The sequence below is a fragment of the Phyllobates terribilis genome, unplaced genomic scaffold, assembly GCF_046119375.1.
Source record: "Phyllobates terribilis strain yellow unplaced genomic scaffold, ASM4611937v1 Scaffold_153__1_contigs__length_4458050, whole genome shotgun sequence".
NCBI lineage: Eukaryota > Metazoa > Chordata > Amphibia > Anura > Dendrobatidae > Phyllobates > Phyllobates terribilis.
The window spans coordinates 634,233-656,100 of NW_027362913.1; the positions used below are offsets into that span (position 1 = coordinate 634,233).

General features: G+C 45.5%; 1 protein-coding gene across 1 annotated transcript in view; it reads left to right on the forward strand.

The window, feature by feature from the left end:
• The first annotated feature begins 13,149 nt into the window (after nt 1–13,149).
• LOC141206956 (uncharacterized) overlaps nt 13,150–21,868 on the forward strand; it is a 52,854-nt gene continuing 44,135 nt past the window's right edge. Inside the window, exons 1-3 of the mRNA XM_073664322.1 lie at nt 13,150–13,258; nt 13,341–13,438; nt 13,637–13,727. Of these exons, the coding sequence (XP_073520423.1) occupies nt 13,174–13,258; nt 13,341–13,438; nt 13,637–13,727 (274 nt within the window). The 5' untranslated portion in view covers nt 13,150–13,173. The remainder of the gene's footprint in view (nt 13,259–13,340; nt 13,439–13,636; nt 13,728–21,868) is intronic.

The window sequence follows — 21,868 nt, forward strand, 5'->3', positions numbered from 1 at the left end:
ATGCCCCTTATGCAGGATGTATGATGCCCCCACACAGTGTAATGCCCCCATTATGCCCCTTATGCAGTATGTATGATGCCCCCACAGTGTAATGCCCCCATTATGCCCCTTATGCAGGATGTATGATGCCCCCACACAGTGTAATGCCCCCATTATGCCCCTTATGCTATATGTATGATGCCCCCACACAGTGTAATGCCCCCATTATGCCCCTTATGCAGGATGTATGATGCCCCCCAAAAGTGTAATGCCCCCATTATGCCCCTTATGCAGTATGTATGATACCCCCACAGTGTAATGCCCCCATTATGCCCCTTATGCAGGATGTATGACGCCCCCACACAGTGTAATGCCCCCATTATACCCCTTATGCAGTATGTATGATGCCCCCACACAGTGTAATGCTCCCATTATGCCCCTTATGCAGTATGTATGATGCCCCCACACAGTGTAATGCCCCCATTATGCCCCTTATGCAGGATGTATGATGCCCCCACACAGTGTAATGCCCCCATTATACCCCTTATGCAGTATGTATGATGCCCCCACACAGTGTAATGCCCCCATTATGCCCCTTATGCAGTATGTATGATGCCCCCACACAGTGTAATGCCCCCATTATGCCCCTTATGCAGGATGTATGATGCCCCCACACAGTGTAATGCCCCCATTATGCCCCTTATGCAGTATGGATAATGCCCCCATTATGCCCCTTATGCAGTATGTATGATGTCCCCAAACAGTGTAATGCCCCCATTATGCCCCTTATGCAGTATGTATGATGCCCCCACAGTGTAATGCCCCCATTATGCCTCTTATGCAGTATGTATGATGCCCCACACAGTGTAATGCCCCCATTATGCCCCTTATGCAGTATGTATGATGCCCCCACAGTGTAATGCCCCCATTATGCCCCTTATGCAGTATGTATGATGCCCCACACAGTGTAATGCCCCCATTATGCCCCTTATGCAGGATGTATGATGCCCCCACACAGTGTAATGCCCCCATTATGCCCCTTATGCAGTATGTATGATGCCCCCACACAGTGTAATGCCCCCATTAAGCCCCTTATGCAGGATGTATGATGCCCCCACACAGTGTAATGCCCGCATTATGCCCCTTATGTATTATGTATGATACCCCACAGTGTAATGCCCCCATTATGCCCCTTATGCAGTATGTATGATGCCCCCACACAGTGTAATGCCCCCATTATGCCCCTTATGCAGAATGTATGATGCCCCCACAGTGTAATGCCCCCATTATGCCCCTTATGCAGTATGTATGATGCCCCCACACAGTGTAATGCCCCCATTATGCCCCTTATGCAGAATGTATGATGCCCCCACAGTGTAATGCCCCCATTATGCCCCTTATGGAGTATGTATGATGCCCCCACACAGTGTAATGCCCCCATTATGCCCCTTATGCAGGATGTATGATGCCCCCACACAGTGTAATGCCCCCATTATGCCCCTTATGCAGGATGTATGATGCCTCCACACAGTGTAATGCCCCCATTATGCCCCTTATGCAGGATGTATGATGCCCCCACAGTGGAATGCCCCCATTATGCCCCTTATGCAGGATGTATGATGCCCCCCACAGTGTAATGCCCCCATTATGCCCCTTATGCAGGATGTATGATGCCCCCCACACAGTTTAATGTTCCGGGACGTACTAAAAAGAATGAAGATCAGGAATAAATAAAAAGAATGAACATAAAAACTTACAGGTCCAAACATATGGAGAGATATTATGGATTTCTTGTGTATCTTCCACATGGGATGGACATGAAATATATCAGGATTACAAGGGAATGAACACATTCCAAACAGGTGTATATTATATTCCTACACTACCACCATCCCCCCACACACAGTATAATATTTCCACAGTACCGCCTGAGGTCCTGCTGTTGGAATAATCCCTCTGGGATTGGTTTTCTCTTTGCCTGCTCCCCTCCATGTAGACCCTCAAGCATGTATACATGCATGTAGGGGAGCAGGCCTTACTAGATATTGAGGCTTTGTACAGTAATATACCGCATGAGGATGATATCAGAGGAGTAAGACATTTCTTGAAATCAAGATCAGTAGAGTGTAGCAGACATAATGACTTCATGGAGGATCTTCTAAAACTGACTCTTACTCACAACATATTTCTTTTTGACAGGAAGTACTACCACCAGTTCAGGGGTACTGCGATGGGGAGCCGCTGTGCCCCCTCGTATGCTAACCTATTCCTGGGCTCATAGGAGGAAACCACAATATTCAGGGATGATCATAAGTGGTGGCATCCATATATTGGGGTATGATATAGATATATTGACAACATTTTTATCATCTGGTCAGAGACGAGTGAACAATTTCTTGAATTTGTCAGGGAACTCAATATTCATACAGTGGGACTTAGATTTATATCAGAGTTTAATTATTACGAGTTGCCTTTCCTGGATGTACCAATCAAGAAAGAACAGGATGGGACCCTAGGGACACTCATCTACCATTAACCTATGAGCACTAATAAACTATTAAATTACTAAAAAAAAAAAACAAGCAATATCCATGGGGCCAATATTTACAGTTGAGTAGAAACTGCTCTAATGTCACAGATATTAATATACCGGCAATAGACATGAACACCAGATTCAAGGAATAAGGTACCCACTGTTCATTTTGGATTCTGCACGATTGTTTTCAGAAAAACAGGAGAGACAGACACTCCTCCATGCCTAACCAAGACACCAAGAAAAATATGGGATAACACAAGTAATAGAAACTTGTCACAATCACAGTGACCGTATCTTTAATATCCTCAGAAAACACTAGTATGTACTTGTGGTCGACCCGGACCTGAGGGTGCTGTGGGATCTAATCCCACACCGTAGGAATTAGCACGAGCACTCGGTCTCCCGGATTGAATTTGATCACTCTGGCTGACCAGTTGTAGACTCTGGCATGAGCTTCTTGTGCCTGGAGGAGATGTTCTTTCATAATGGGCATCACCTTCGCAATCCTCTCCTGCATCAGAGCGACGGGCGCGATGACACTCCTGTGGGACTAGACCTCTGCTTCCTAGGTTTCCTTTGCAACATCCAGGAGACCCCGCGGATGTCAGCCATACAGGAGTTTGAATGGCGAGAACCCTGTAGAGACCTGTGGAACCTCTCGGATGGAGAACAAGAGATACGGTAGGAGACAATCCCAGTTTCTGCGGCCCTTTCTATGGCCTTTCTCAGCATACTCTTCAGACCTTTCGACAAGGCCATCTGTCTTAGGATGGTATACTGAAGTCCTCACCTGGGAGAATTGCAGGACTTTGCATAACTCCCTCATCACCTTACTCATAAAGGGAGTTCCCTGGTCGGTAAGTGTCTCCCTTTGGTGAGCCTGTTTGGGGAAAAAACGTGGACTAACTCGCAGGCTATACTCTTTGCGATGGAGTCTCTCAATGGAATCGCTTCAGGAAAGCGTGTGGCATAGTCCAGGATAACCAATATACACTGCTCAAAGAAATAAAGGGAACACTCAAATAACATCCTAGATCTGAATGAATGAAATATTCTCATTGAATACTTTGTTCTGTGCAAAGTTGAATGTGCTGACAACAAAATCACACAAAAATCATCAATGGATGGATTTGGAGTCACCCCCAAAATTAAAGTGGAAAAACACACTACAGGCTGCTCCAACTTTGATGTAATGTCCTTAAAACAAGTCAAAATGAGGCTCAGTATTGTGTGTGGCCTCCACATGCCTGTTTGACCTCCCTACAGTTCCTGGGCATGTTCCTGATGAGGCGGCGGATGGTCTCCTGTGGGATCTCCTCCCAGACCTGGACTAAAGCATCCGCCAACTCCTGGACAGTCTGTGGTGCAATGTGACAGTGGATGGAGCGAGACATGATGTCCCAGATGTGCTCAATCGGATTCAGGTCTGGGGAACGGGCAGGCCAGTCCATAGCTTCAATGCCCTCATCTTGCAGGAACTGCTGACACACTCCAGCCATATGAGGTCTGACATTGTCCTGCATTAGGAGGAACCCGGGGCCAACCGCACCAGCATATGGTCTCACAAGGGGTCTGAGGATCTCATCTCGGTACCTAATGGCAGTCTGGCGAGCTCATGGAGGGCTGTTCTTCCCTCCAAAGAAATGCCACCCCACACCATTACTGACCCACTGCCAAACCGGTCATGCTGAAGGATGTTGCAGGCTGCAGATCGCTCTCCATGGCGTCTCCAAACTCTGTCACATGTGCTCAGTGTGAACCTGCTTTCATCTGAGAAGAGCACAGGGCACCAGTGGCGACTTTACCAATCCTGGTGTTCTTTGGCAAATGCCAAACGTCCTGCACGGTGTTGGGCTGTGAGCACAACCCCCATCTGTGGATGTCGGGCCCTCATACCACCCTCATGGAGTCGGTTTCTAACCGTTTGTGCAGACACATGCACATTTGTGGCTTGCTGTAGGTCATTTTGCAGGGCTCTGGCAGTGCTCCTCCTGTTCATCCTTGCACAAAGGAGGAGATAGCGGTCCTGCTGCTGGGTTGTTGCTCTCCTACAGCCCCCTCCACGTCTCCTGGTGTACTGGCCTATCTCCTGGTAGTGCCTCCAGCCTCTGGACACTACGCTGACAGACACAGCAAACCTTCTTGCCAGAGCTCGCATTGATGTGCCATCCTGAAGGAGATTCCACAGGAGACCATCCGCAACTTCATCAGGAGCATGCCCAGGCATTGTAGGGAGGTCATACAGGCACGTGGAGGCCACACACAATACTGAGCCTCATTTTGACTTGTTTTAAGGACATTACATCAAAGTTGGAGCAGCCTGTAGTGTGTTTTTCCAATTTTGGGAGTGGCTCCAAATCCAGGCCCCCATTGGTTAATAAATTTGATTTCAGTGATGATTTTTGTGTGATTTTGTTGTCAGCACATTCAACTTTGTACAGAACAAAGTATTCAATGAGAATATTTCATTCATTCAGATCTAGGATGTGTTATTTGAGTGTTCCGTTTATTTTTTTGAGCAGTGTATATTGATGTTGCCCACGAGCAGATTCAATCAGGGGACCAACCAATTTCCATAACAATTCTCTTGAATGCTCTACAATAATGGGCAAAGGCACAAGGGGACTTCGAAAGTGAGAGGTGGGGGCGGTTAACTGGCGTGTAGGGCAAGACTTGCAATACTTACATCCGGGCCAATAGAACCTCTGCACAATCTGTTCCTGCGTTTTTTCCACTCCCAGATATCCCCCCAAGACATGTCAATGGGCCATGTCCAACACCTTCTGTCTATAGGGGCCCGGCACTATTAACTGCTCCACTCGCTCCTCCCTCACTTTCTTGACCCGGTACAACGACTCCCCACTCATCATAAAATGGGGAAACCTTGTGTCAGCCCCCGGCTCCTGTGTAACCCCATTTATAACAGTGACATTATTAAAGACTTCCTTCAGAGTTAGGTCCCTATGTTGGGCAAACCCAAAATTCTCGCTGGTCACCCCTAACTCCGGAATGGCAGACACAAAAGGGAAACCTGTCTGACTCTGGGTGTGGTGATACCTCCTCAGGGTTAACTGGTTTATCTGAGCCATCGAACCTGGAACTCTTCCCCCACACATCCCAAAACAAACAAAAGTCCCAGCCTATAGTAATAGGGTGCAACAAGTCCTGAACGACGCCGACCTCGTGGGACTCGGTACTGTGAGCCATTTCAATGTCTACTCTGGCCATGGGGTAGTCCTTAGCATCACCATGAATGCACCGAACGCCAACTTTTTTTCCCTGGGATCATTTGAAGAGGAAGGGTGGCCATCATAAGGGTCACCAGACTCCCGGATTCTAGCAGTGATGTTACATCCTGTCCATTCACCTTCACAGTACATGCTTGTGGCCCCTCGCTGGGTTGACACTTCACACTGCAGGTCGGATAACCGATAAGCATAATATGAACAATGGCGTCCTATGCTGCAGTCCATCGGCTCAGCGGACAATGGGCGGCTATATGGCCTGGGCCGTGGCACCTCCAGTAAACAACATCACCTGTAGGGACCTTAGGCACCACCTCCCCCGCCCCTTTGGACCTTGGATGGCCCACCCCCTTTTCAGTCTCTGCCCCCTGTGGGGAACCCCAGTATGGAGTGGGCTGCCTTCCCAAGGAACCTTCAACCCCCTGGTATCTCTTGACCAGTCCAACCAGGTCATCCGCATTCCAAGGATCACCCTGGGCAACCCAAGTCTGTATGGGCCTTGGCAGGGAGTGCACAAACCAGTCCATCACCACCCGCTCTACCATCTGCGCAGGTGTAGGGGAATCCGGTACCAGCAACTTCTGGACCAGGTGCAACAGGTCAAACATTTGGAAACTAGGTGGTTTGTCCTGATGATTACCCCAGCGGTGAACCCACTGCTCCCTGATAGTCATTGTCACCCCCAAGTGGGCGAGAATCTCAGTTTTTAGCTTGCCATACCCTTTGGCGTCCTGCAAAGCTAAATCATAGTACACCTTCTGGGGCTCTCCCGTCAAGTATGGTGCCAATACCTCAGCCCACTGCTCTGGCATAAGTTTCTCCCTCTCAGCGACCCTTTCAAACACCGTTAGGAAGGCCTGAACGTCATCCACCAAGGTCATTTTCTGCAATGCCAATTGTGACATCCAGAATTGGTGCTGTTGCAGAGTGTGACATGCAGAAGTAGTGCTGTTGCTTTAAAAGCATTCAGCAACTATTAGCAGTAACACAAGCACATGAGACAGGAAGTGTTGTGCTCCAGAAGCATCCAGCAACTAGAGGGGTTAACAGTCACAGGAGTGCAGTATCCATTTTAGGACATGATCAGATATCAAAATCAAACATCATAATGATGTCAGTTTGAGGCTAAATACCCTGTCTGACAAATGTTTCTCACAAGTGACTTTGATAAGTGACTTTTACAACTGTAATAATAATAATAATAAAAAAAGTCACTGTTCGCTGATGGGACTTGAACCTAAAATTCTGTATCCAGACACCAGTGCACTAACCACTGAGCTATTAACTCAGTTGAAGAAACCTAGGAGTTCCATTTGGTTATATGATTTTCAGTGCAAATCTGATTGAAACTCATTGGGACTTATGCATAGACTGCTAGCCAGACAGATTCAAATGATGTTTGATTTTGATGTGTGAGTCTGATGTGTAACTTTCTTCAAACATCAGAATCAGAATCACAATGACTTTTAGTCACCCTGAGTAGTTTCATGGTTGATCTCATAAGACAAGAAAAACTGGCCGGTTATAATCACTTGCCTGGATAGCTCAATGGTAAGGCATCAGCCTCTGAAACTAAAGTGTCACAGTTCAAATCCCAATAGAAATATTATTATTATTATTTTTTTTTTTTTAACTATCCCTATTTAGCACACAAACTACAGGGGTGTTTTACTTTTAATATCTGACATTTTGATTGTCATCCTGACGTGCTAAGAGTTTCAGACACGCTGTCTATTAGCATGGTAAATTACATAGCCAAAGTAAATTGGGAGGCACTAATTTACTACAAATCTATTTCCAAGTGACTGTTCATTTGCATAATTTCTTAAAGGGGTCTAATGATAAAATTTCTTTATTGTCAATTTTTCTTTCCATCCACCCAACAACTGGCTGCAAACTCACAAATTACTTTTGCTATGTAATTATTATAATTATATATCACTATTATTATTATTATTATTTATTATTATAGCGCCATTTATTCCATGGCGCTTTACATGTGAAAAAGGGGTATAATACAAGAACAATTACAAGAATCTTGAACACAATGTGACAGCGACTGGTACAGGAGGAGCGAGGACCCTGCCCGCGAGGGCTCACAATCTACGAGGGATGGGTGAGGATACAGTAGGTGAGGGTAGAGCTGGTCGTGCAGCGGTATGGTGGAGCGGTGGTTACTGCAGGTTGTAGGCTTGTCGGAAGAGGTGGGTCTTCAGGTTCCTTTTGAAGGTTTCCACGGTAGGCGAGAGTCTGATACGTTGGGGTAGAGCGTTCCAGAGTAGGGCGGAAGCACGGGAGAAATCTTGTATACTGTTGTGAGAGAAGGAGATAAGAGGGGAGTAGAGCAGGAGATCTTGTGAGGATCGGAGGTTGCGTGCAGGTATGTAACGGGAGACTAGGTCGGAGATATATGGAGGAGACAGGTTGTGAATGGCTTTGTATGTCATGGTTAGGGTTTTGAACTGGAGTCTCTGAGCAATGGGGAGCCAGTGAAGAGATTGACAGAGAGGAGAGGCCGGGGAATAGCGGGGGGACAGGTTGATTAGTCGAGCAGCAGAGTTTAGGATAGATTGGAGGGGTGCGAGAGTGTTAGAGGGGAGGCCACAGAGCAGGAGGTTGCAGTAGTCAAGGCCGGAGATGATGAGGGCGTGCACTAGTGTTTTTGCAGATTCATGGTTTAGGAATGTAGATTTAGATCGGTCAGTTGGGAGGGTTGAATGAGATGGCGGAAAGATGATGAATTCTGTTTTGTCCATGTTAAGTTTTAGAAATCTAGCAGAGATGAAATAGCGGACAGATATTGTGGGATTTTGGTTAGTAGGGAGTTGATATCGGGTCCAGAGAGATAGATCTGTGTGTCATCAGCATAGAGGTGATAATGAAAGCCATGAGACTCTATGAGCTGTCCCAGGCCTAAGGTGTAGATGGAGAAGAGCAGGGGTCCTAGAACTGTACCTTGGGGGACACCGACAGATAGGGGGCGAGATGAAGAGGTGGTGTGTGAGTGGGAGACACTGAATGTCCTGTCTGTTAGGTATGAGGAGATCCAGGATAGGGCCAAGTCTGTGATGCCAAGAGATGAGAGAGTCTGGAGTAAGAGGGAATGTTCCACTGTGTCAAAGGCAGATGACAGGTCTAGGAGGAGGAGGACAGGGTAGTGTCGCTTAGATTTGGCGGTTAGTAGGTCGTTTGTGACTTTAGTCAGTGCAGTTTCAGTAGAATGGTGCGGTCGGAAACCAGATTGTAGGCGGTCAAAGAGGGAGCAGGAGGAGAGGTGGGAGGACAGTTCAGAATGGACATGTTGTTCCAGTAGTTTTGAGGCATAGGGGAGAAGTGATATGGGGCGATAGCTAGACACGGAGGATGGGTCAAGGGAGGGCTTTTTGAGGATGGGTGTGATTGAGGCATGTCTGAAGCATGAGGGGAAGACACCAGTTGTTAGTGACAGGTTGAAGAGGTGGGCTAGGGCTGGGATAAAGATAGTGGTAAGGTTTGGGATGAGGTGGGAGGGGATTGGGTCAAGTTTACAGGTGGTGAGGTGTAATTTGGAGAGTAAGGAGGAAAGTTGATCTTCAGAAATGGTGGAGAATGTAGTTTTGGAGGAGGAGGGTTGAGTAGGTTTGGGGAGGGGCGGTGGGGGCTTTAGGCAAAAGCTTTGTCTGATGGTGTCAATCTTCTGCTTGAAGAATGAGGCAAAGTCTTCGGCTGAAATAAGAGGAGAGGGAGGAGGCACTGGGGGACGGAGAAGAGAATTGAAGGTGTTGAATAGTTGTTTAGGGTTGTGAGACAGGGAGGATATGAGAGATGCAAAGTATGTTTGTTTTGCTGCAGTGAGTGTGCACTTGAAGGTAGTGAGGGACTGTTTGAATGCGATGAAGTGCTCATGAGAGTGGGGCCTTTTCCATCTACGTTCAGCAACCCTGGAGGCCCTTCGCTGTTCTTTAGTTAGGCTGGTGTGCCAGGGTTGTCTGTTGATTGTGCGAGCCTTGGTATGCGTGAGAGGGGCGACCGAATCTAGAGCTGCAGCTGTTGTGGTGTTGTATAAAGTGGCAGCAGCATCTGCATCATTTAAGGAACTAATGTCTGTAAGAGGGAGGAGGGATTCAGAGAGAGAGTGTAGGTCAAGGTGTTTGAGATTTCTACGAAGGTATGCAAGTTTGTGGAGTGGGGATTGTTGCCCCGGGGAGGAGAGAGAAGAGAATGTGAGTAGGTTGTGGTCAGAGAGAGGGAGAGGTGAGTTAGAGAGGTTAGATAGGGAACAGAGGTGGGTGAAGATGAGGTCCAGCTTGTGGGTGGGTGTGGAAGACCACTGGGTAAGACCAAAGGAGGAAGTGAGGGATAGAAGCTTAGAGGAAGCTGAGAGGGAAGTGTCAATGGGGATGTTAAAGTCGCCCATGATGATAGTGGGGATGTCAACGGAGAGGAAATGAAGGAGCCAGGTGGTGAAGTGGTCAAAGAAAGTGGTGGTTGATCCTGGGGGGCGGTAGATGATAGCCATTTGGAGGTTGGATGGGGAGTAGATGCGCACGCAGTGCACTTCAAAAAAGGGGAGAGTAATTGCGGGCGGCAGTGGGATATGGGTGAAGGAGCAGTTATCTGAGAGGAGGAAACCTACTCCTCCACCGTGCTTGCCTGTGGGGCGGGGGGGTATGGGAGAGGTGGAATCCGCCATACGAAAGTGCAGCAGGAGAGGCTGTGTCGGAGGGGGTGAGCCAGGTTTCAGTGATGCCGAGGAAGGAAAGCTTGTTAGTGATGAAGAGATCGTGAATGTAGGAAAGTTTATTGCAGACAGAGCGAGCGTTCCATAAAGCTCCTGTTAGTGGAACTGGGAAGCGGGGGCTGGGCGGATGGGTATAAGGTTAGAAGGGTTACGAGAGTTTGGGATAGATCGTGGGTAGGAGGTGGAAGTGAATGTAGGGATGTGGTGAGGAGGGCCAGGATTTGGAGAGATGTCGCCGGCAGTAAGGAGGAGCAGAGAAAGCGTTATTAGGTGGGAGCAGGAGAAGGCATGAGTTGGCTGTCTGTGTTTGGAGACAAAGGATTGTATGTTGTGGAATAGCTCTGAGGAGGAGGTGAGATGGGTGGGGAGAATGGAGGGAGAGATGAAGAGTTCCTTACTAGGTGTAGAGATTAGGGGTGGTTGAAAGAAGTGAAGGATTAAGGGGGTGAGAGTGAAAACAAACACAAACATTGTTTACTGTGATTTAGTATCCAGTTACCTTCAGTTCACTTCAGGTTTTATTCAGAATTAATTCAAATTTCAGACACTTCAGCTAATGGACACTTAAGCTGAGGGACACAGACTGAAGTCTGACACAGACTCCTAGTTCTCAATATATGGCCTACAGAATGCATTCAGCTGTGAAGCAGATGGGAGTGGTCTGTGCTCATCTTGATCAGCTGATTAGATTGAACCAGATGCTGGATGCTCAAAACAGAGTAAACAAGGCCATAAATGAAACTGGGGGGATGGCTGGGTCACATACCAGTAAAACATAGGGGTAGAGAAATAGAGAAATCTGCATGGGAGTCAAGACGGAAAAGTTGGGTGACGTACCATTAGAGAATTGGAACAGAATGGTATAGGGAAGACAGCATGGAATTCAGCATGGGAAAAGCTGGGTGACGTACCTGTAAGAGGAATGGATAAACAGATGCTGATTAGAGTGTGGTGATGGCATGTAAGGTACAGTCTGCATGCATCATATTATTCAGAATTAATTCAAATTTCAGACACTTCAGCTAATGGACACTTAAGCTGAGAGACACAGACTGAAGTCGCTAGCGAAATAATCAAATAATGAACCTACAGTTTAATGGTAAGGCATCTGTGTCACATAGTTTTGGTTTGAAAGGATAATAATAATAATAATTAATAATAAAAAGTTCAGTGTCCCTAGAGGTTTTTCTTAGCTTATGAGATTAACCATGATAATACTCAGGGGGTCTAAAAGTAATTGTGATTCTTATTCTGATGTGTGTGAAAAGTCAGATATCAAAGCCAAGCATCAGTGAAGTTTGTGTGCTAGCCAACATCATTTAAAAAACTAAAGTTTATTTTTTCTGCACCAGGGATTTAAACTCGGAACTAGTGATGGGCGAGCACTAAAATGCTCGGGTGCTCGATGCTCGGGTTGAGCACATAGGAACACTCGGGTTCTCGACCCGAGCAACGAGCCCAATGTAAGTCTATGGGAAACTTGAGCATTTTTCAGGCGGCTCCCCCCGGCGGTCTGTTTTTGATCAAAAATAGCATGAAAGCTATTCCACCATGGCAAGGTGAACCCATTCGGGATAGTCCTACTCTGTATAATATTAGAAACCTTACCATGTGTCAAAGCCTCAAACTTCTGTGTGTGAATCAGACATGAGATCTAATGTGATAGAAGATTACAGTTCAGGGAAGATGGGAAACATTCATATAGACGACCGGTGGAGATGTAGTCAGTGAAGCACTGTGGCTAAATATGTTTCTAGAGCCGTAGTAGAAGATGAATGTCGTCCTCATCATGAAGTAGTTATTTCTCATGTTACGTGTAATGAATATCTCCTGCAGTATTGCTAATGCCTATTGCAGTGTCGGTAAATGAGACGAGAATTAGCTTTATGGAAGATAAGTTTTTGAGAAACGTCTTCAGCTACAGACTCCAAGGAAGAAACTGCTTGTTGTCTGTGGCCTAAAATATATAGGTTTTATTACTAAATGTAAAGCAGAAAACTAAATACTGTAAAATAATATACCTCCTCATATGTTTCCCTTATTATCTCCAGTAATTGTATTATTACACAGGATTTTTATGATGTTACATCGGCTCATCATTTTCTCATTCAGGTCTCTACAATATCAGATCCTCTCAGTGAAGATCTTCTATTTAAGAGAATTTTCCTTATTGACCCATCAAAGATGGATTTTGACAGAGACAAGATGGCGGAGAGGATATTACACCTCACCCTAGAGATCCTCTTCCGGCTTACTGGAGAGGTGAGAGATTCTGATGACGTCACATTACATCATTCTTATCTATGGGAATAACGGATGAACAGAACTGGAGAGGTGAGGACTCAGGAAATGTCTGGAGGGAGATTTATTAATGTGTTTCTCCATAACCAGGATTACACAGTAGTGAAGAAGACCTCTAGTGAGCGCCGTCAGGTCTATGTGTCTAAGGGATGGGAAAGACCCCTGAGCCCATTCACGGGGCCTCCACCTCTTCCCCTGATGCATGAAGATATCAATGACCAGAAGATCCTAGAACTCACCTATAAGATGATTGAGCTGCTGACTGGAGAGGTGACACTGCTGGGAATGCTGGGACATTATATAGTAACCCTATTAAGGGATCGGGGAGATGACGGTGTCATTGTATGTGTCAGGTTCCTATAAGGTGTCAGGATGTCGCTGTCTATTTCTCCATGGAAGAGTGGGAGTATTTAGAAGAACACAAAGATTTGTACAAAGACGTCATGATGGAGGTTCCTCAGCCCCTCACATCACCAGGTAATAGACAGGACTAAATGCACACGGCCTATAACTATTTGTATGTAAAGAATGAATTCAGTCCCTTATGTGTTTCCTCCAGATCTATCCAGTAAGAGGACAACACCAGACAGATGTCCCCGTCCTCTTCTTCCACATGACTGTAAACAAGAAGATCCCAATGTTCCTCAGGATCATCAGGTAGATGGAGAGAAGGTGTCATGAGATCTCCCCTATGATGTGTAGACGGCTGTGAAGGTCTTGTGCTCAGTCTTGTTTTATCCACCAGTATTATATGTTTTATACTTGTGTAATGAGAACGGTGGAGATGGCAGGATTAGAGCTGATCATAGATGTGACTTCTCCATCTGTCTGTGACTTTTACAATATTTGTTTCAGGGTGAAGATCTGACCCATATTGATACTACAGAGACATATGTAAGGGGTGATGAGTGGTGTAAAGAGGAGACTCCTACATATGACTACCCAGGTGAGTAGTAACCACTAAATGCAGAGAAGTCACAGATTCTTCTCAGTCACCGGCTGTGGCTGCTTTATCGGTGGTGTAGTCCGGCCGTATCACCATCATGTGATCACCATTTTGCCTCTAGACCACAACATTCTCTTCCACCCAAAACTGTTCAAATGATTTTGGGCATTGAAACCCTTTTCCATAGAACTTACAAGCTGGAGGATCCAGCTACTCACTGTGATTAGGAGACGTTACCTGCCCAGATCTGTAAACCACAAAGCCAGAAAATTACTTGAAGAAAAATATTATGATGGGACTGTAAGAGAAAATGGAGGGTAATGATGCTGTTGGCTTCCTAGATCCGTGATATCTTATTGGATAAATCTACCTTCTCTCTCTTCTGTGCTGCTGAATGTGCTCATATTGTCCCTACAAGACCAGGTCCAGTCTTTCTGGCCAAACTTCACATTTATGATCTACAACATTAAATGTGCAGTGAGGCCACGTGTGAATTTCTGTACAATAACAACAGAGTTTCCCTTTATCCTGACTTTTCAATTTATTTTAAAACCGTCTAACGTCAAACAAGATTGTGATAAACTAAACAATAAAAAACATTACATCTGTGACATGATATCTCTCTAAGCTAAATTTTAGACACCTCATCTCTGCACTATTATAAAAAGTTCTCTTTGAACGTCTAATATTTCTTCTTGAAACTCATCTGCCAGAAAATATTGTCCCTTACGATAGTTTAGATTGCCAAGAGCCACCGTGCCCCATACTCTAATTACCCCAGAGAGGTTTCACCAGTAGTTGCTCACTACTTACTGATGGAGACTGTTGAGATTGATTATTTCAGTAGATGTGTTATTGTCTATAGTCACAGTTTTTGACTACAGTAGTTAGTGCCCAAAATACTCTGATTTAACCTCTTCCTGCAGCCAGTTTTGTGTTCCTATCTGTGCCCATTTTTCAAATCTGACGTGTGTCACTTTATATGATGATTACTCTGGAATTCTTCACAAAGGATAATAAGAAACAAATGGACCTTACAAATAATATTTCAACTTCTCTTGAATCTGACAATACCCTATATACGGTTGTACACTACTGTCTGGGCACATGGCAGGTTAAGAAGGGAAGGAGCGCCATTTAGCTATTTGAATGCAGATCTTGCTGGGATGGTGTGCAGACGCAATGTATTGTGGACACTGTTCGTTTTCACCTGGCAGCTCAAAAGATGGCTACCACAAACAGGCTTAGCGCTATCTACTCCATTTTCCAGATCCCAGGGTTTGCCTTGCTCATCATCCTTTAACCCCTCTACATGGATTTGGACTTAGACAGAGACCCCCTAAGCTTGGGCCACAGTGTTACCTAATGTTCTGTGGTGTGAGATTGCAAGAAGAATAGTCAGATAGCCGGGTCAGAACATGGAGGTCAGAGAAAATACAAAATCACACAAAAGTAGTCAGTAAACGGGCCGAGGTCACTGTTGAAGGAGGGCAGCAATGACCCTTCACGGTTGACCAAGTGAGTGTCAAATTATTATGTTACAAGGTTGATTGCAATCAGGAAACCAGACGAAGACAGAGCTCTGTATGGGAGGATTTGGAGAATCTCTAATCCCGTTTATTTTACTTAGCATTATATATTGTTTTGAGTATATCAATAGCCAATCACCTGCAGCCATACTACAGGCTTAAACCAATGTTTGTACGATTATTACAGAAACACACATATGGTCATATTATCGTTAGTTCGGCTCATGATGGAAAGTTACAAGGTTATACATCCCGGCTCAGACTAGTTAGATAACAGGAGCAGGGTATTTCATAGAATGTACTTGAGAGAAAAGGTTCTTGTGAGAAAATTGCATGTGAAGCAGGAGAAAAGAATGTATGCTATTCAAGGTGTAATAATAACATGATTTTAGAAGCAAGCACAAAATGAAGTAACTATAGCATGAATATCAATATGTCCTTTACATTTTCCCCCTAAAAATTATGTTATTATCAACAATAGAGGTGCTATCCCAGGGTCATGTTTTGAGCCTGAGGGACATTGGTCTTCACTCATTTAGTGCCCTTGTTACCAATTGAGGCCATCACGGCATGTCCACCCCCCCTTGTCCGTTGATATAATCATAAAGCTCTGATCTTCAGACGTGAGGTTGGTCTTGGCAAGCGGGTGAAGGTCATCATTCCCTTGTCGTCCAGGTCCTCAATGCTGGTCACATCTGGGAGGTCCGTGTATAGTAGCACTGGATGTTGGTTGACAGCGTTCTCCTTGCTCTCTGATGACTGGCAGGTGTTATGAACTGCTACAAACACTAAGGAAAGATAGGAAAACTGACCCTACAATAGGACTAAGCTGATTCCCTACGATGCAGCGGGGGACCTGTTCCTTGTGAACAGACCCGCCTAAGTCCTCGGCTAGTCTGAACGCAGTCCTATAGATATAAGGAAGGGGTCCCTACAAGAACTAAGGACTGGGATATAGTTGGACACCTCCTAGCAGAAATTGTAGCAGAGCAAAGACAAACAAGCAAACAGAAGTACTAGTGGTCAAAAGACCAAGCAAACTACAGAGTAAGGTACAAGGCACCTGGCTAGCTTAAGAGTAAATGTAACACTGAAGTCCAGCTAGGCCAGGAGGGCGGAGCTGGATTAAATAGGCAAAAAGTCATGTGACCAGCAAAATAGAAAAAACTAACAGGAGGGTTCTAACAGTACCCACTCTTCTATGAGGATCCTCCGGATCCTCCAGGCCCAGGTCTATCAGGAAACCTCCTGTGAAACGCTCCGACAAGTCTAGGAGCAGATACATCATCCGCCCTTACCCAGGAGTTATCCTCGGGACCGAAACCTTTCCAAGCGACGAGATACTGCAATCTTCCTCTATGCCATCTAGAATTAAGAATGCGAGAAATTTCATATTCACCGTCTTCCTCTACCGGAGGAACAGAGTGTTAGAACCTTGCTCTTAGGTTTTTTCTATTGCTGGTCACATGACCTTGTTGGCCTATTTAGTCTTGCTCCGCCCTTCTGGCTTTGCTGGACTTCATTGTATTACTACTCTTTAGCTAGCCTGTGCTCAGTATCTAACTCTGTTAGTTTGCTTGGTCTTCGGACCTCTGTGTTCTATATTGTTTGTTTGTTCGTCTGTCTGCTACTATTTCTGTTAGGAGGTGTCCATTTTGCTCCCAGTCCCTAGTACTTGTAGGGATTCCTCCCCCACATCTATAGGTCTCCGTACAGACTAGCTGAGGACTTTAGCAGGTCTGATCGCAGGATCAGGTTCCCTGTTACATCGTAGGGATCAAGCTGAGTTCTATCGTAGGGACAGATCTCCTCTCTTTCCTTAGCTCTGGTAGCAGAACATAACAGTAAATCCAGCCTGCAAATTCTCTAAGGAAAGATTTTTCTGTTCCATCATGGTGTCGGTTCAGGATTTGGCTCAACGCCTGCAGGGACTCTCTCTGGAGGTGGCCGAGCTCCGTCAGCACGTGAGTAACTGTCCTGGAGCACATTTCTTGGAGCCTAAGGTACGTTTGCCTGATTTATTTTTTGGTGAACACCAAGAATTTTTTTCATTTAAAAATGCTTGCTTATTGTATTTTCGTTTGAGACCCAGGTCCTCTGGGGATGAATCCCAGCGCGTAGGGTTCATAATGTCACTTTTGCGCAAAGAGCCTCAGGAGTGGGCCTTTTCTTTGCAACCTAGTGATACATGCTTTAGATCAGTGGATAGTTTTTTTCTGCTTTGGGGCTATTATATGATGATCCTGACCGTGTCTCATCTGCTGAGACTGAGTTGAGACGTTTGAGACAGGGATCAGGTAATGTGGAAAAATATTGTACTCATTTCCGTCGGTGGTCTACTCAAATAGGGTGGAACGATTCTGCTCTGAAGAGTCTGTTTCTTGCTGGGCTTAGTGAAAGGGTTAAAGACCTGCTAATTGCTTATCCCACACCTGAAGATTTGCAACAGGCTATGCAATTAGCTATACGGGTGGATAGGAGACTGCGTGCAAGGGTTAATGAGAGCAAATCCTCTGCTATGTCAGTTTCTGGTCATGAGAATGTGTGTACTGACAGTGGAGAGCCGATGGAGATTGGAGCGATGGCACCTCGCTCTCAAGAAAAGGACCGCAGATTTTCTGAAGGTTTGTGTTTCTATTGCGGAAATTCTGGTCATCTCATTAAAAGCTGTGTGCTTCGTATGAAGAAAGAAAAAAAAATGGTCAGTCATGCCCGTATTGCCTGTTTAAATTCCAAGGGTGTATTTTTAGCTGCTTCCACTATTGCTCAGGAAAAATTAATGGAATTTCGGGTGTTTGTCGATTGTGGGTCTACTCTGAATATAATTGATGGGGGATTCTTGGAAAAACTCAATTTAAAACCCGAACCTTTGTCATCCCCCATTGCTGTGGTTTCTGTGGATGGCTCCCCTTTGAAGAATGTTACTCTCAAGGTCTGTGAATTTCCCCTCACTATTAATGGTGTTCACCATGAGAAATTGGATTTGGTAGTTTTGAATAACTTGCCTTCTCCGGTGGTGTTGGGATTGCCCTGGTTAAAATTGCACAATCCTGTACTGGATTGGTCTACCAATGAAATTAAATCCTGGAGCCATAAATGTTATGACAAGTGTAACGGGCGTATTGCAGCTGTGGATAGGGGGGAATTGCCTGTTCCTATTCAGGATCTTTGGAGAGTTTTTTCTGAGAAGGAATCGCAAGTTTTGCCTCCCCATAGAGACTATGATTGTACTATTGAATTTGTCCCTGGAGCGACTCTTCCTAAAAGTCGTTTATTTAACCTTACTATTCCTGAGAGAAAGGCTTTGGAGGAATACATACAGACAAGTTTGGCCGCCGGTCACATTAGGCCCTCTAAGTCTCCTGTGGCGGTTGGATTTTTTTTTGTAAAAAAAAAAGGACGGCGGTTTACGTCCTTGTCTGGATTTTCGTGAGATTAACAAAATTACTGTACGCAATTCTTACCCACTGCCATTGATTCCTGATCTGTTTAACCAGTTAGTGGGGGCCAAGTGGTTCTCTAAAATTGACCTTCGGGGGGCATACAATCTGTTGCGCATGAAGGAGGGTGACGAATGGAAGACTGCTTTTAACACTCCTGTGGGTCATTTTGAGAATTTGGTTATGCCTTTTGGTCTTACTAATGCTCCTGCATTTTTTCAGAATCTTATTAATGACATCCTTAGACCTTTGATCGGCAAAAATGTGGTTGTGTATTTGGATGACATTTTGATTTATTCGCCGGATCTGGAGTCTCATTGGCGGAGCGTACGTGAGGTATTACAGTTATTAATGGACAATTCGCTTTTTGCTAAGCTGGAAAAATGTGAGTTCGCTGTACAGAGAATTAGTTTTTTGGGCTACATTATCTCCAGCGAAGGTTTTGAGATGGACCCGGTTAAAGTTCAAGCTGTGCAGGAATGGCCTAGGCCTATTGGTTTGAAATCGATACAGAGGTTTTTGGGTTTCGCCAATTATTATAGAAAATTCATTAAAAAATTTTTTCTATTATTGTCAAACCTCTGACCGATCTCACCAGGAAAGGTGCTGATGCGGTTCAGTGGACTTCTGAGGCCATTGAAGCTTTTGTGTATCTCAAGGAGAGGTTCACCTCTGCTCCCATCCTTATGCAGCCTGATGTGACTAAGCCGTTTTTGGTTGAGGTTGATGCTTCCTCTGTGGGGGTTGGCGCAGTATTGTCTCAGGATAACGGGGATGGAGTACATCCCTGTGCCTTTTTTTCAAAAAAATTTTCAGAGACTGAACTGAATTACGATATTGGTAATCGGGAATTATTGGCTATTAAACTCGCATTTGAACACTGGCGCCACCTCTTGGAAGGTGCTGAATTTCCCGTTCAGGTTTTTACGGATCATAAAAATCTGATATATCTTGATGCTGCCAAGCGCCTGAATGCCCGTCAGGCTAGGTGGGCACTGTTTTTCTCGCGGTTTAATTTTTCCGTTACTTACATCCCAGGTACTAAGAATGTTAAGGCGGATGCCTTGTCTCGCAGTTTTTCTCCCATAGTCGGTGCTGAGAAAGAGGAGAACATTTTACAAGAAGGTGTTGTGATAGCTGCTTTGGACTCCGTTTTGGAAGATGAGATTCTTAAAGCACAGGAGAATGCCCCATCTAACACTCCCCATGGGAGGTTGTTTGTGCCTGGGACCTTTAGGAGAGATTTGTTTGTTGAGTGTCACGAATCTCGGTTGGCAGGTCATCCCGGAATCTCTGAGACCAAGAGACTGGTGGGTCGCAGTTTTTGGTGGCCTGGATGGCAGAAGGAAGTCATTAAGTGGGTACGTCAATGTACTATATGTGCTAGATCTAAGTCCTCACATACTCCTGCTGCGGGGTTACTTTGCCCTCTGGAGGTTCCCAGTGCTCCTTGGACACATTTGGCTATGGACTTTATAACTGACCTTCCCCCCTCTGAGGGTTTTACGGTCATCTGGGTGGTCGTGGACCGTTTTAGCAAGATGTGTCACTTGGTTCCCTTCGTCAAACTGCCCTGCGCTAAGACTCTCGCTAAGGCCTTTGTCAAGGAAATTGTCAGACTTCATGGCGTTCCTACTGACATTGTTTCTGATAGGGGACCTCAGTTCGTGGCTCGTTTTTGGCGCGCCTTTTGTGACAGGTTGGGAGTTCATTTGTCGTTCTCATCCGGATATCATCCTGAATCTAATGGCCAGACAGAAAGGAAAAACCAGGATGTTGAGCAGTTCTTGCGTTGTTTTGTGGCAGACAATCAAGAGGGGTGGTCTGAGTTTCTGCCACTTGCTGAATTTGCTCTGAACAATCATACATCTTCTTCTGCTGGTTGTTCGCCTTTTTTTGTTGTTCTGGGAGACATCCGTCGTTTGGGTCGTTCTCCAAGTTGGTATCTGCCGTGCCTGAGGAGGAGAATTTTTCCGGCGATTTGGAGAGAGTTTGGACGGATGTACGTGGTAATCTTCAGGAGGCTAACAGAAAATCTAAAGACTACTTTGATAGGAAACGACAGGAGGTTTTGTTCGCTGTTGGTGACATGGTTTGGTTGTCCTCTAGGAATCTGCGGTTGAGGATTCCTTCTAAGAAATTGGGTCCCAAGTTTGTAGGGCCCTTTAAGGTGCTTCAGGTTGTCAACCAATCTGCTGTTAAGTTGGAGGTTCCTACCTCCTGGAGAATTAATCCGGTGTTTCATGTCTCTCTGTTGAAAAAAGCTGTTGTGTCGGATTGTGATGCCTCTGCCTCTGTTCCTCCGGTGGTGGAGGACGGGGAATATGAAATTTCTTGCATCCTTAATTCTAGACGGTATAGAGGTAGTTTGCAGTATCTCGTGGCCTAGAAAGGTTTCGGACCCGAGGATAACTCATGGGTGAGGTCGGATGATGTTTCCGCGTCCAGACTTATCAGAGCGTTTCACAGGAGATTTCCTGATAAGCCTGGTCCTAGGGGATCCGGAGGATCCTCTTAGAAGGGGGGGTACTGTTAGAACCTTGCTCTAGGTTTTTTCTATTGCTGGTCACATGACCTTGTTGGCCTATTTAGTCTTGCTCCGCCCTTCTGGCTTTGCTGGACTTCATTGTATTACTACTCTTTAGCTAGCCTGTGCTCAGTATCTAACTCTGTTAGTTTGCTTGGTCTTCGGACCTCTGTGTTCTATATTGTTTGTTTGTTCGTCTGTCTGCTACTATTTCTGTTAGGAGGTGTCCATTTTGCTCCCAGTCCCTAGTACTTGTATGGATTCCTCCCCCACATCTATAGGTCTCCGTACAGACTAGCTGACGACTTTAGCAGGTCTGATCGCAGGATCAGGTTCCCTGTTACATCGTAGGGATCAAGCTGAGTTCTATCGTAGGGACAGATCTCCTCTCTTTCCTTAGCTCTGGTAGCAGAACATAACACAGAGACAGTGGCGTCCCTATCAGAAACATCAGCTTTTTTCAATAAGGTAACATGAAACACCGGATTAATCTTCCAGGATGTAGGAACTTCCAACCTAACAGCAGATTGGTTAACTACCTGAAGCACCTTAAACGGACCCACAAACTTCGGGCCCAATTTCTTAGAAGGAATCCTCAACCGCAGATTCCTAGAGGACAACCAAACCATGTCACCAACAGTAAAC